The sequence below is a fragment of the Schistocerca serialis genome, chromosome 8 (assembly GCF_023864345.2).
Source record: "Schistocerca serialis cubense isolate TAMUIC-IGC-003099 chromosome 8, iqSchSeri2.2, whole genome shotgun sequence".
NCBI classification, from domain to species: Eukaryota; Metazoa; Arthropoda; class Insecta; order Orthoptera; family Acrididae; genus Schistocerca; species Schistocerca serialis.
The window spans coordinates 224,574,511-224,589,233 of record NC_064645.1 but is presented as its reverse complement, the minus strand read 5'-3'; the positions used below and the strand labels follow the sequence as shown (position 1 = coordinate 224,589,233).

Genomic DNA, 14,723 nt, shown 5'->3' with positions numbered 1-14,723 from the left:
GGGGAAGTGTGCACCCAGGTGAGAGTGCTACAGGATGTAAACAGGAGCACCGCTCGTGTGCCAAATTCTTGGCCGTCCTACAACTACAATAATGATATTTACTATTCTACTATCACTATTCTAAGTTCTAGAATAAGTTCAGCTTTCAACTACCAGCAAGATATTGGAAGTTACTGTATATATAAAAATGAATAGAAAACTTGCCATAAATCAATAACTATTATTGAGAGAGGTGGTGGAAGGAATCTTTTGTGGTCTTCCTGAAGAGAAAAAATTTAAATCACGATATCAATGTAAGAATTGTAAACCTGCTCCTCTCACACGTGAATCCACTTTCCGATGCCAGCAAGATATGGTACTCTGGAAAACGAACAACAGTCCAACTGCAACAGTAGTAGCTGATTCCTTGACACTCTTAACATCATACACTATGTTTCACAAAATGCAGATATAGGATGTGGCAAGCTACAAATGGAACATTTACTGTGTCTTTTACTTGTTTATTGTACTGGTACATGTTTCATTGGTCCACACAATCATCTTCATATGGAGAACTGTTTGGTTACACTTTCGGGATTAGTGCACAGCACTGAAGTCACAGTAGCAGGTGTGTGTATTCTGCACTAATATCAGGAATGAAACCACACATGATGATGATGATGATGATGATGATGATGATGATTCCTAATATGTACACAGTCCAATCTAGTCACGTTCACGAATGATGATGGAATGATGAGGACAACACAAACACCCAGTCCCCGGGCAGAGAAAATCCCCTAACCTGGCTGGGAATCGAACCCGGGACCTCATGATCCAGAGATAGCAATGCTAGTCACTAGACCAGGAGCTGCAGACTGCGTCAACTACAGCTGAGCAGCTGGCCGCCCGGGAGTTTGTCCCGGGGGCCCACAATTCTCTACCTGGAGACAATTGAGTGAATCATTAAAATGCCTACAAGTTCTGATGGTTCACAAGTGTGTGAAGCAATAAACTGTATTATTTATATTCAATTATCATTGCTGTTGTAATGACGTTGCCCTTTATGGGCAAAATAAATACGACTCAAGCTACCATCAACTGTATCTGAATTCTACATAAACGATCAATTATCACTGGTATCAGTCAGTGTTATTTATAAAGAGTACAAACCATTTCACATAAGCTTAAGTAAGTTATGTGTGAAATGATCAATTAATAGAAATACTTTTCTACTTTTATTTGGAGAGATATAACAACAGTGAATTCTTTGTATGTCCATCCTTTTGGCAGGAGATCTCTGGGACGATGGCCATTTCCTATTGTGACAAAATAAAGCACCTAGAGCCATCCTTATGATTTTATTTTATTTTGTTGATGGCCGTTTACTATTTTGACAAAATAAAATACCTACAGCCGTCCTTATGATTTTACTTTATTTTGTTGCAACCAGTTTCAATGCTTCAATGCGTCATCTTCAGGCCGTTGTTGAAGCTGTACAGGTTGATACGATCCCTATATACATCACATCAGTTGCCAGCATTACTGGATGGATTGAAACTGGTTGCAACAAAATAAAATAAAATCATAAGGATGGGTGTAGGCGTTTTATTTCGTCACAACACTGAATTCTATTCTTAACTTCACACCATGATCAACATTGAGGGAGGGAAATAGTTTAATTTGAAATTAAAGTAAAGGGTGATGACTTCCAAGATTTGTGACACACACACACACACACACACACACACACACACACACACACACACACAGAGAGAGAGAGAGAGAGAGAGAGAGAGAGAGAGAGAGAGAGAGAGAGAGAGGAGGGGGGACAACATGTGAGCTGTATAAACAAACTAATGAGGCATACCATAAACATAGTAAAGCTGAACTCTGAACTGCATAAGTGCTTACGAGAGGGATTAAATTGCCCCAAAATTACTGATCAGGACAGGGACTAACATAAGAAACAATAAGCGTGTGAGAATGAACTGACAGTAAATATTAAGTATTACACATGACAAGATGCTTTTAGCGGATAGGTCAAAAGATGATAAATGACATGCTAAAGAAATAATTAATTGCAAACAGAAACAAATCATAATTAAATGCAGAAAAATAAAAAATACATGGAGGCACAGTCAACTGAGAAAGAAGGAGGGATGGGGCAGGATAAACTCAGAATATAATACAAGTCAAATTTAAAACTCAGTGTTTGAGAGAGACTCCACAGAAGTCATAGACTTCCCAAATTAAAATTTCTGCTGCCTGTTTACACTGTGATTGATCATATATGACCACCCACGGCTCAAAATTAGAATTATATTAATACCTTCAGCTACTGACGGGGACAGGTGAAAATGTGTGCCCCAACCGGGATTCGAACCCTGGATCTCCTGCTTACATGGCAGACACACTATCCATCTGAGCCACCAAGGATAGAGCAACTGCAGGGACTATTTCGTGCACACCTCCCGTGAGACCCACATTCTCACCTTGTATGTCCACACACTACATTCGTAGTGTCCCACCCCAACACACTCACTACTCATGGAACACATTCTTACCAAGTCCCGTAAGAGTTCGGGAATGTGTGTGCATCCGCACAGAAGAAGGAGGTCATGGCCGGTATTGCCAGAACTATATACTTATATGGATATGGTGTCGGACATGTCCGAAAGAACAGACAGCATATCCATATAAGTATGCCCACATCTCACTCCAGGCTGTTTCAACTCTACCCCATGAGGCAGAGATGTCTGCAAGCACCCACAGCTCACTCAGAGGGCAGGTGCAGAAGACAGACTATCTTCCACATCACCCTACTGAATGATGTTCACATCTTGTTCTGTTGTGTGTATGGGCCATTTGCCCATACCTGCCAGTGGGCACATGGCTGGTACATACAATCTTACAGGCTATGGCCTAGTTTCCTGACTGGCCAAATGTGCCCACAGGCAGGTACTCAAGCTGGAAAAATATGGCTTAGTTCTGATAGAGACGCAGTATCAGGGCCACAACCACCAGGATCATTTTAGTCTCATGTTGCCCCCTCTGATGCTCTACTACACCAAGCAATTCGTTCCATGTAACACAAGCAGACTATCTCTTTTGGGGTTGCTGGTATAGATGTATTTCTAGTCTGGCACTCTAATGCAATTACTAAATTTTGCTGATATTAGGTACATGTGCATCACAGGAGTTTAGTGCTATTAAACACTATTCTGTGTTCCTTTGTCATGTTGTTTTCTGAGACAGCACACTTCTCAAACTGTCTTAGTTTTATTCAGTGGTTGAAGTGACTGCTAATCATCACTGACAAGCCCCAGTTAAAAAATTTTGTATGACCTTTTACAACTGGTGATAATGTTATGATAGTAGCAATGGCCTCTGTGAATTTAAGGAAGTCTTACAATGCACATACTGGTATTCTGATTTCTATCTTTTTTTGATGAAAACAATATTATGATCCTTGGTAACTTGAGTATGTAAGTTTTACATGGCTTATGAATGACTTCTTTATATTCGTGGTTGCTATAACGAAAAAATATACAAAGAAGAAGCTATGGAAATTACAATTTGTACATAAGATACAAACATATCAAACAGGAACGTAACAATGGTGAAGAGATGGGGAAAAGTATGCAGAATGCAAACAGAAAATTAGAGGAATGAAGCCTTTGGAAGAGAATGGAGTAAATCAAACTAGAGTAAATTGAACTTATGTCAATTGTAGTAGCAAAATATAACTGGAGAGAGAGTACAAATCTCTTGAGTAGGGAAGCACAATACTGGGAGCAGGTCCAAATGATTTTAATGGTTTATGAAGTACCCTGGCTGTTACGTTAAACATTATGCATGAAAATAGAAGTTGCTGCCAATTAAGACTGTTTGTAACTGCTAAACTTTGTGACTGACTTTCTTCCTTTGGTGTCTGCAGATATTATCTTTTTCCTTCTTGTTTGCTACATTATTCTTGAAGCTGGAGGTAAAAAAACAATTTCAATTACTTTTTACACTTTTGTTGCTCAGTACAATTTCCACAGTTCCTTTCGTGACATTTGACGTGTAGCTGCCTCTCTTCTACAGTACATATTGTTATAATTATTTTTATAAAGAATGTTGTGATTGTATGTAACAGATTATATGATACTAACTCACTATTAGCAACAAATTGTATTAAAACATAAACAATAAGCATGTCATTTTCAAATCACAATGTTCTTGAAGACACTTAATTATTCTGTGAAAGAGCAAGGATTGAAAGTATGCAAAATAGTAGCATGTTAACAAATTGAAAGTAGTTTGTAAGTGCAAGGCAAGTCTAACTACAAATACTGATCAGCTTACCACTGAGTATTTCAGTTTGTTATAAAATGAAATCTAGTAATTTTTTGTGGACAGAAGATATTTTTGGAATGTGGTTCATCTAATGCAACTAAATGAAAAGCTGTTTTTATTGTGCCATACATGTTTCACTTCTTTTTATTTATGAAGCATCTTCTGTAACCTGTAATATAGTTTATATATAATATTTGTGTTCCATAATAATTACAGACTTGTCACTTGATTACAGTTTTTTCTTATTCTTTTGTTATTAGGTGAAAAACAACTTTTTGTTGCACAAGTTTTGTGAAATTAAATTAATATTTATATCTGCTTACAATATCTCTGATCTTATTAGTGCATATGTGTCACCTGGAGTTGTACTTAGGTGGTCTGTGTACCCAAGATGTCCAATTTTCAGCATTTTACGAAACAAATATTAATTTAACAGAACGAAACTTGTGCTACAAAAAGTTGTTTCTCACCTAACTACAATAGAATAACAAAAAACTGTAATGTAGTAACAAATCTATAATTATTATGTAACAAATATTATACACATTAACAAACTGTATTACAAGCACCTGCAGATGCTTCACAGATAAAATGATGTAAAATGAGTACCGCAAAATAAAAACTGCCTTTATTTAGGTGCATTAGATGAGTCACATTCCAAGAGTACAGAAGCAACTTAGCTACAGCGGAAAACATAAAAAATGGCAACAAGATGTTTGTTTACTTACTAAAACACTTTGCAATAGAAGTATTTATAGAGAAAAGTTATGTTAACAGCTGATAAACTGTATTCACGACAGTACAGAGCTGACTTATCATCATATCTTGTGATCTGGTAATAGACCACACTGCAAGAAAAGCGCAATGAATGAATGAATGAATGAATGAATCATCAATGATGTGTGGGCTAGAACTTCACCTTCTGTTAGAACAGGAGGAAATGCATCATGCATGAACTCCTTTGCCATCTGATCAACAGCTGCATCAATGGGCAAATGTTCCCACAACTTATCAAACAGCTGATGCAGCTGTGTTATGAAAGCTTCTCTACGTTGATCTCCAGTTTTATCGCTGTGTGCAACTCCCATATACTGCAGATAATCAACTGGTAAGCCTCGCCGAAAATCTACAGTTTCCTCAGTAGCAACGCTAAGTGCCGCAGGCAGCATCTGCAATATCAACATATAAATCTCATCATGAAGGAGAAATTTCAGGGATATGGAGCATTTCATGTTACACATTGTCACAAGAGAATCAGTCACTTAAAAAATGCACTAATAGGCCAGTAGGCTTAAAGTACAAATCAGAAATAATTGCTACAAACGGTTTTATTGTTTTAATGGCTGCATTTTTGGCCCAATATGACTATCCTAGGTTTCCTCCCTGGCAGAGATGTGTTTAAATGGTGGGGATGGGGAAAAAAGGGGGGGGGGTAAAAATATACCCTCAAAAGGGGTATTTTTGAGGTTTTATGGTTTATCTCATAAAGAATACATTAAAATATATCTAAAAACAAAGATGATGTGACTTACCGAACGAAAGCGCTGGCAGGTCGTTATTCACACAAACAAACACAAACATACACACAAAATTCTAGCTTTCGCAACAAACTGTTGCCTCAACAGGAAAGAGGGAAGGAGAGGGGAAGACGAAAGGAAGTGGGTTTTAAGGGAGAGGGTAAGGAGTCATTCCAATCCCGGGAGCGGAAAGACTTACCTTAGGGGGAAAAAAGGACAGGTATACAATCGCGCACACACACATATCCATCCACACATTTAAGACACACCAAATGTGTGGATGGATGTGTGTGTGTGCGCGAGTGTATACCTGTCCTTTTTTCCCCCTAAGGTAAGTCTTTCCACTCCCGGGATTGGAATGACTCCTTACCCTCTCCCTTAAAACCCACTTCCTTTCGTCTTTCCCTCTCCTTACCTCTTTCCTAACGAAGCAACCGTTTGTTGCGAAAGCTATAATTTTGTGTGTATGTTTGTGTTTGTTTGTGTGTCTATCGACCTGCCAGCGCTTTCGTTCGGTAAGTCACATCATCTTTGTTTTTAGATATATTTTTCCCACGTGGAATGTTTCCCTCTATTATATAGAATACATTAAAAGTGGTAGGACATTAAATTCTGCATTGAATGAGACCAGATGTATATTTTTTGGACCACTGTTCCCACACTAGTGCTCAACATAGTTGTACAAATTTTATACATTTATGAAAAATTTTCGTTTTATTTTCTGCTTTTTGGTAACATCATCTGAACTAACCCACCTATCAATAAAGTGGTTCTTATGAAAGTTACAGAGGAGTAAATTCTGCATTCAACTAGACAAAAAGGGAATTTTTTTGGACTGCTTGTTTCTGCATAGCTCCACCTTAAATTTGGACCAACTCACATTGATTGTATAGGTTGTAATGAAGAATAGGGTATTGTTTTGTTGCAGCCTGTTTCATACTGAAGTCAGGCAAAGGGTAAAATGTGTCATACTCACAAGAATGAGTGACAATGAGAGAAGAGATCAGCACCTTGAAGAGGGGTCTACCTCAACAAGTCCCTTGGAAGCCCTTGATCATGAAACTTTGAAGCAGATATTTGCACAGAAACTTTAAGAGCTGGAGCTGAATGGACTCTCTGCATTGACATGACTACTCTGATGAAGCAATTCATCCAGGCTGAGTGGAGTGGCAACTGGGAACTGCACTTCACCACTGATAAGAAAATGCTACCCTATTTTCAGGCTAGTGGGCTTTTTCTGTATGCTAAATTTGCGAAACTCTATTCATAAGACATGGTGGGCCTTGAAAAGTAAATATCTCAGGAAGACTATACACAGTTTGCACTCAACAGGTGGTTTCAGTCAGAAGGTCTGGTAAGTTTTGGAGGGGGTTATGGTCTGACATTATGACTGGCAGACCCTAACGCACTCACTGTAACGTTCTAGAGGGCCCAGTCATGGTCGCAGCATTTCAGACAGAGTAGATGGATCCTGACCATGCCAACTGTTATTACTGTGACTCGGCAGGTGGAAGAGTTTTGTGGCGTATAACTCACTACTTCAGAGCAACATGTTGATGTGAGGAATGCTAGAGTGCAGAGTGATAATGCAGACCTCCAGAAGTTTATTGAGTGGTTTCAATCCCAGGATCCTTCCCCTGTTACTAATTTTGTTATGTCCATCAGTACAGGAATTATCAGAGATGACTCAATCAACTGCCAAAGAGCCTTTGAAATTGGTAATTCGTCAATGTTCAACCTGGTTCGACAAACCTTTGACAAGTTTGTATATTAAAAAAAAAAGAAAAAAAAAAAAAACACAATGATTCAAATCTCAGGTGACCATTGATTGGGGAATGTACCAGCGAACACTGAAACAGTATTCCATTAGATAGTACTCCTCAAGAAAACCAATGAATAGCTTAAAGAATTCTTCCATCATGAGCTAACACCCTATTCCCTCTCTCTGTTTGATGCAGTGGGACTGAGTAAGACTCCCAAGTTAGTGTTATATGACACCACTGAATGAGGTAAACGTGGAAGGAGCAGCTTTTGTCATCAATGATGGATTTCTTCTCCACAGAGTTGTGTGGAAGAATGGTGAAACATTCCAATTAAATATGTTGACTACCTAAAAAGATACTACAAACGAAGTGTGACAAGTGTGGTGTTTGAGGGCTACCCAGAAGACCTGCCCACCAAGAGCATCAAATAAGCTGAGCATCTCTGTCGAAGCCAAAGACACACTGCTCCTGGGATCATCTTTATCGAGTTAATGATGCTGACCATGACGCAGAAGCAATTCCTTTCCAATGATAGAAATAAAGTGCTTCTCATTAACTTGCTTACCGAGAGGCCTGAAGGTGAAGGCTTCTCAGTAAAGCAAGCCAATGAAGATACAGACCACCTAACTCTGCCACAGCCTTTGAGGTATCACAGGAGCATGAGACAGTTGTGACAGTTGATGAGGATGCAGACTTCTCATCATGCTCAATGCCCTAGTCACACCATCAACAAAAATATTTCGCAAAACTTGAAAGAGGTACAACAAGTATTTGGTCGCAAACGCTTCAAATTGGCAGACGACATCAGAAGGCCACTTATATTTCTCCACACCATGAGTGTGTGTGGTATGACCTCAGCATTCTTCAAGTAGGGCAAAGAAGTTGGTCAAGCTGTTGGTTGAAAATAAATGTCTTCCAAAAGAAATCAAACCTTTCTTTGAGCTCGACGCTTGATCTGAAGCTATTGCCAAAGCTGGGCTAAGACTAACAACCCCTACGGAGGTAGGGCAGGAGGTATTTTAGATAAATTGGGATTCGACCTGTTTTCCAAAGATCTCGAGAAATCCAAATTCAACCTGGTGTCCCTACCACCAACATCAGAAGCAGCCCGCCAACATTGCTTGAGAACTGACCCACAAGTGCACATGTGGTTAGGACACCATATGAATTCATTCCTCTGCAGATGGGAGGCGTCAGAGTTTGGTCTTTAACCCTTTCCTACCTACAAGGTGCCAGCTCCACAGTCTCTTCTCTCCACAAATTTCTGCAAATGCAACAAGGGCATGCAGGTGGTTGTGGAAGTTGGAAGGCTGGGATTAAGTGCTCACTGATTTGTACCAACTACAATGAGAATTCCTGTTCAAAAATGGCTTTGAGCACTATGCGACTTAACTTCTGAGGTCATCAGTCGCCTAGAACTTAGAACTAATTAAACCTAACTAACCTAAGGACATCACACACATCCATGCCCAAGGCAGGATTCGAAGCTGCGACCGTAGCGGTCGCTCGGCTCCAGACCGTAGCGCCTAGAACCGCACGGCCACTGCGGCTGGCAGAATTCCTGTACAAATCCCCTCCAAACCAGATGAAATTGATGAACCAGACATTGGACTGCATGTATGGAGCAGCGAAAATTACAGACCTTCAGGAGCTGAGTGATTGGGCGACAGACTCCGAATAGGAAATTACAGACTTTGAGGAGTCCAGTGGTGCAACGACAGTCAAACATCGACATCTGTGAAATTTGTGTACTTACCTATTTTTTCCCCTTTTCATCTTCATATCTTTAACTACAATTTTTGTTACTATGAAATACGATCACTAATTGATTTCAATAATTGTGTTTCTTTCTCTGCCTCCATCTTCACATCAATTGAATAGATCTCATCACATTCTATACGAAACCATTTTTTAATATTATCTTTTCATATATGCTAAAATTTTAATATTTTATTGTATTATTATATTTACTAAGTACAATGCAAGTACCATGGAGTGTTACAGCTATGCTTAATATACGGTAAATAACACTTATTGAAGAACTACAGTTTAAACAGTCTTCATTAATGATATGAAATGGTCCAAGTTTAAGGTGGTGCTGTACAAAAACAGGTTGTCCGAAAAATTCAATTTTGGCCTCATTGAACACAGAATTTATTTCTCTATAACTTTTGTAAAGACCACTGATAGGAGGGTTAGTTCAGATGATATTACCAAAGAGCAGAAGTTAAAATGAAAATTTTTCATAAATATGTAATATTTGTCCAACTTTGATGAGCATTAGCATGGGAACAGGAGATCCACAAAATACGTGCCTGGTCTCACTCAATGCAGAATTTAATGCCCTACCAATTTTAACAGGACCATGCTTTCGATATTTTGAGTTCTTTACAAGGTATAACTGTAAAACCGCAAAAATATCCCTTCTGGGGAAACATTTTTACCCTCTACCACTTAAGCACAACTCTGCCAAGGGTGAAAACCCGCATAGTCATATTGGACCGCAAATGAAGGCATTAAAACAATAAAACCTTTGGTAGCAATTACTTCTGATTCATCTACTTTTTTAATTTTGCTCTACTGGCCTATTATAACAAATTACACCTCCTGCTGATTCACTCACACTTATTTACAGAAATTATTCCCAGATATCATTTACAAGTTTCTTCACCATCACCTGCCTATATAGAATGTCTGTATGATTCAGGAAAGGTTTATGTTTTTTTGTCACATTCCATATTATGGAAAGACAATTACAGAAAGTTTAATTCATCCTATTTATATTTTGCAAAGTGAATAGTAGCTCATTTGGCACATTAATTGCAAGCCTGTGCAGGTGGGTCACACTATCATATTTTCCCCCAACAGGTTCTACAAAAGCCCTCAACTTGCTCGGGAATTGTACAAAATGAAGTTTCATCTAACAGGTGCAGTTATCCCTTCTACAGAGGATTTTCCATGCAATCTGAAGAGAAAACTTGCTGAATATGAGTTCTGTGCCTATCGAAGTAAGATAAAAAATTTTCATCTTTCATTCCATGACAAGAGGTTATTGACTATATAAGGTCCTCGCTATCTTCGAGATTTTGTGGATTTTTTTCAAAAACCTGATGATATGTCTCCATACTTGCAGATTCTACAAACCAACTTGAATGGTCATTTGGTTGCCACTCCTCCCAATGATTTTCAAAAATTCTTATATGGTCCTATATCCAGTAGAATCACACATCCTTGCCCTGTTGCTGTGGCAGGAGGAGACAATCTCATATAACTTGAAAACTGTCTTTATTATGTACTTTTATACAACCTCCGAGTGAGCATGTGCCACTAACACTTTCCAAATGTAGAAAGATTGCTTTTTCCCCCAAAAACTCTACTCTCATGTAATAATAGTAAACACTTTTGGTATGTTACTGTTTGGAACAGTAGACTCTGTTGATGTTACAGAAATGAGAGATATGTAAGCTACCAATGGTAAATCCATGCATACTTGAGTAAGCCTAAACCAACAAGGATGCAACATTTGACACTATGATGGGTCACGTATGGCACTATATCAGAATGAAGCTTATTCTGAGGTTGAATTCCTTTTTTAAAATAATACTTTCTTAAAGGTTTGTAATATACTTACAACGTAAGCATACATCTAGCTTTCCTGTGACAAAATATTACATGACTGTGTCAGATATGCAGTGATCACTGAAGCATGTCCAGAGTTTGTGGTAATGATGGACTGGTGGCATACACAGAAAGCCCAATTTTTCCAAACCTGAATAAGGATAACAATGATTGAACTCTGTGAGGTTCTTTGTGTTTGCCATGAATCCAAACACACATGTAGCTTGTCATTATCCCCTTACAAGCACTTTTCTACTAAGGAAAGATTCTAAGTAGCCCATATTTTCACAAGTAAACCATAAGTGAAATGAGCGGAAGCAGCCAATTTGGGCTGGGTCACTTGGGCACATACCACCCACATCACCCTGAATAGATTTTCATAGATTACATAGGCTGGCACTAAGAATGACTCTACATTATTAGTAGTATTTTGCGAACACAAAAAGTAGTTTGTTTTTAGGACACTGTCTGAATTTACTATGAATCTAAGGAACATACAACATCAAATAAATTGTACTTGCTACACTTGTATTAAAGCTGTTTACTTATGTAAAATACCCACATACAGCTGACAAGTTCTTCAGCTTAATAATAGCTGGAAAGCAATAAGTGCCAAGTCAAGTGAATAGACTGAATGTCCCCAACAACTTTTATTTCAAATTCTGAGTATTTTCAGTGGTGAGGTATCTTAACTGCTATCATGAAAGATGATTTTTGTGTTCTTTCTAAGGCAATGCAGATGCCATCCATTGAACTTTTTAATGAACATAGTTAGTTGGAAACATTTTTATAGTATCTGCCACTTGTTTTAGGCACTGCAAGGTAAACAACAAAGATTCTAAAGCATCCCAGAAAACACCAGCCATCTTTTTTGACAAATGAAATCTACTACTCATTTTCTGGCACAGAGCGACTGGCTTTCATGAACCGTTAGTATCACAAGTTCCTTTTAGCGTGAAGCAGTAGACCAGCATATCTACCACAGTAACATTTTAAATTACAAATACAACTGGATTCTTCTACAACTAGCATAAACATTTGCAGTGCCCACCTTGCATGATACTTCCTCTTAGTTAATCCACCATGCAAAATGTATTGTAATCTTTATCTCGATACGCATGTGATGTCGTCTACTGCATACAACTTTAATTGCCCATTTTACAACAGAATATTGTGCACTGTGTTGATATTTCCATCTCTGGTTACCATTATGGGACATTTATCAGGTGAATATCTTTAAGACGTATACAGCCAAGATGAATTCAGCTGCCCAATTTTTCAATGATGAACATGACAGAACTGACTCCTTATAAACCTTTTCCAATTAGGAATAATTTCAACGGGTGATATAGGGACCTGAAAATATAGCATCTGTTTTTGGCAAAATTAGCATTTTTTTTGTAAATAACTGAGGGTATAAATTCAAAAAAGTGTCATTCTATGTGCCTGAAGATGAAACTGGCCATGAAAAACGATTGGAGGTAAAAAAATAACAATGAAAGAGGATAAACAGTTCTCATCTTTATAATAAGTGGATTGTTTGCTTTTGTTAAAACTTCAAGAGCTTTTTCCAAAATGGTCTTTGCTTTTCGTCTACTTTTGGCTCTATTTAAGATTTTGACAACTGATTGTTCCTGTTGAGAAGCAGACTTTTATCCTCAGCTGGTTGAAGAATGTTGACTAATTTTGTTTTCTGGTCGCTTTAAGTGCAGACACTATAACATGGCAGTCAGCCACAAATGTAAACAAATGAGTATTTTGATCGGCTGAAGTGAGAGGAGCAGCGCGGGAGAACAAATCCAGCCTCCCTCTCGCAGGCCGGCTAGCCTAAAATCACATTCTATTTTTCTGTGAAAGCAGAGCTGGTACATTGCCATAGGGATAACTGATCCCTTCTGGTGCCATGGGCATTGAACTTGAAATAACAAAACAACAAGCAATGCACAACCCACGGCAAAATGGAGTGCACAAAGCACTTGGTAACGGTTACAGGTTGACTGCTTGCTGAGGTTGGCTGTGACATAAATGACATAGTTCAGACACGACCTCTACTAGTATACAAAATTGTTAAGGCTTTCGTGGCCACTTGTTGACAAACTGCCTGTTGGCTTCTATCTCGGGTTCTTCAGTCGACGTTTGTCTAATCATTTTTCCGACATTTTTACAGCATGAGTGGCTGGCATTGTCGAAGTTTCACTTTCCATTTCTGGTTGTAGACTGGAGTCGAGCTAGCAGCCGCAGACTATATGCATCTGGCACGCCAGGTCCAAGTGTTTCTCTGTCATTTCCGGCGTGGTTCTCTTCCTACCTGTAATGGTCATACGCTGCAGCACAGGGGGCCAGGATCCGTTTACCTTGAGGCTTTCTACTTTCTTATTGAAGCTATTCTAGTGTTCGTGTATTTCTATAGCTTCTCTGAACAAGCAGGTGTGATAGTTCTTCTCTACAGACAGAACTTCCATCTCAGTGAATTTTACTATGTGGTCGGTGCCCTGCTTCAGCTGATATTCCCACCTGCCCCAATCACCAGTGTCACTTATGTTCCATGATTCTGGTGTTAACTGATCGTCTAGTCATTCCAACAAACTTTTCCACATGTGCATGGTATGCAATATACAGGGTGATTCAAAAAGAATACCACAACTTTAAAAATGTGTATTTAATGAAAGAAACATAATATAATCTTCTGTTATACATCATTACAAAGAGTATTTAAAAAGATTTTTTTTTCACTCAAAAACAAGTTCAGAGATGTTCAATATGGCCCCCTCCAGACACACGAGCAATATCAACCCAATACTCCAACTCGTTCCACACTCTCTGTAGCATATCAGGCGTAACAGTTTGGATAGCTGCTGTTATTTCTCGTTTCAAATCATCAATGGTGGCTGGGAGAGGTGACCGAAACACCATATCCTTAACATACCCCCATAAGAAAAAAATCGCAGGGGGTAAGATCAGGGCTTCTTGGAGGCCAGTGATGAAGTGCTCTGTCACAGGCTGCCTGGCGGCCGATCCATCGCCTCGGGTAGTTGACGTTCAGGTAGTTACGGACAGATAAGTGCCAATGTGGTGGCGCTCCATCCTGCTGAAATATGAATTGTTGTGCTTCTTGTTCGAGATGAGGGAACAGCCAATTCTCTAACATCTCCAGATACTGCAGTCCAGTTACAGTAGCACCTTCGAAGAAAAAGGGACCAAAAACTTTATTGGCGAACAAATGTACAACTAAATGAAACTTTATAGCTCCCTTAATTCCCCGACAGATAGTGCTTAGCTCTGCCTTTTGTCGTTGCAGAGTTTTAAATTCCTAAAGTTGTGGTATTCTTTTTGAATCACCCTGTATTCCCAACACTGGAAGTGGGTCTCTTTTCTCCTTTGCTGATCTGAGACACTCTTTGATCTTTGTTGATTTGGGCATAGTCTTTATGCCATGTTCGTGCAATATATGGCTGATTCCATCTGTCACTCTGGGAATGTATGGCAGAAAGGCCATACCTGACTT

The 14,723-nt window shown here is 38.9% G+C and overlaps 1 protein-coding gene across 1 annotated transcript in view; it reads right to left on the bottom strand.

The window, feature by feature from the left end:
- The window catches only part of LOC126417182 (ribosomal oxygenase 1), a 77,952-nt gene that overhangs the window by 16,072 nt on the left and 47,157 nt on the right, over positions 1 to 14,723 (bottom strand). The window contains exon 6 of the mRNA XM_050085083.1: positions 5,240 to 5,489. Coding sequence (XP_049941040.1) covers positions 5,240 to 5,489 — 250 coding nt within the window. The remainder of the gene's footprint in view (positions 1 to 5,239; positions 5,490 to 14,723) is intronic.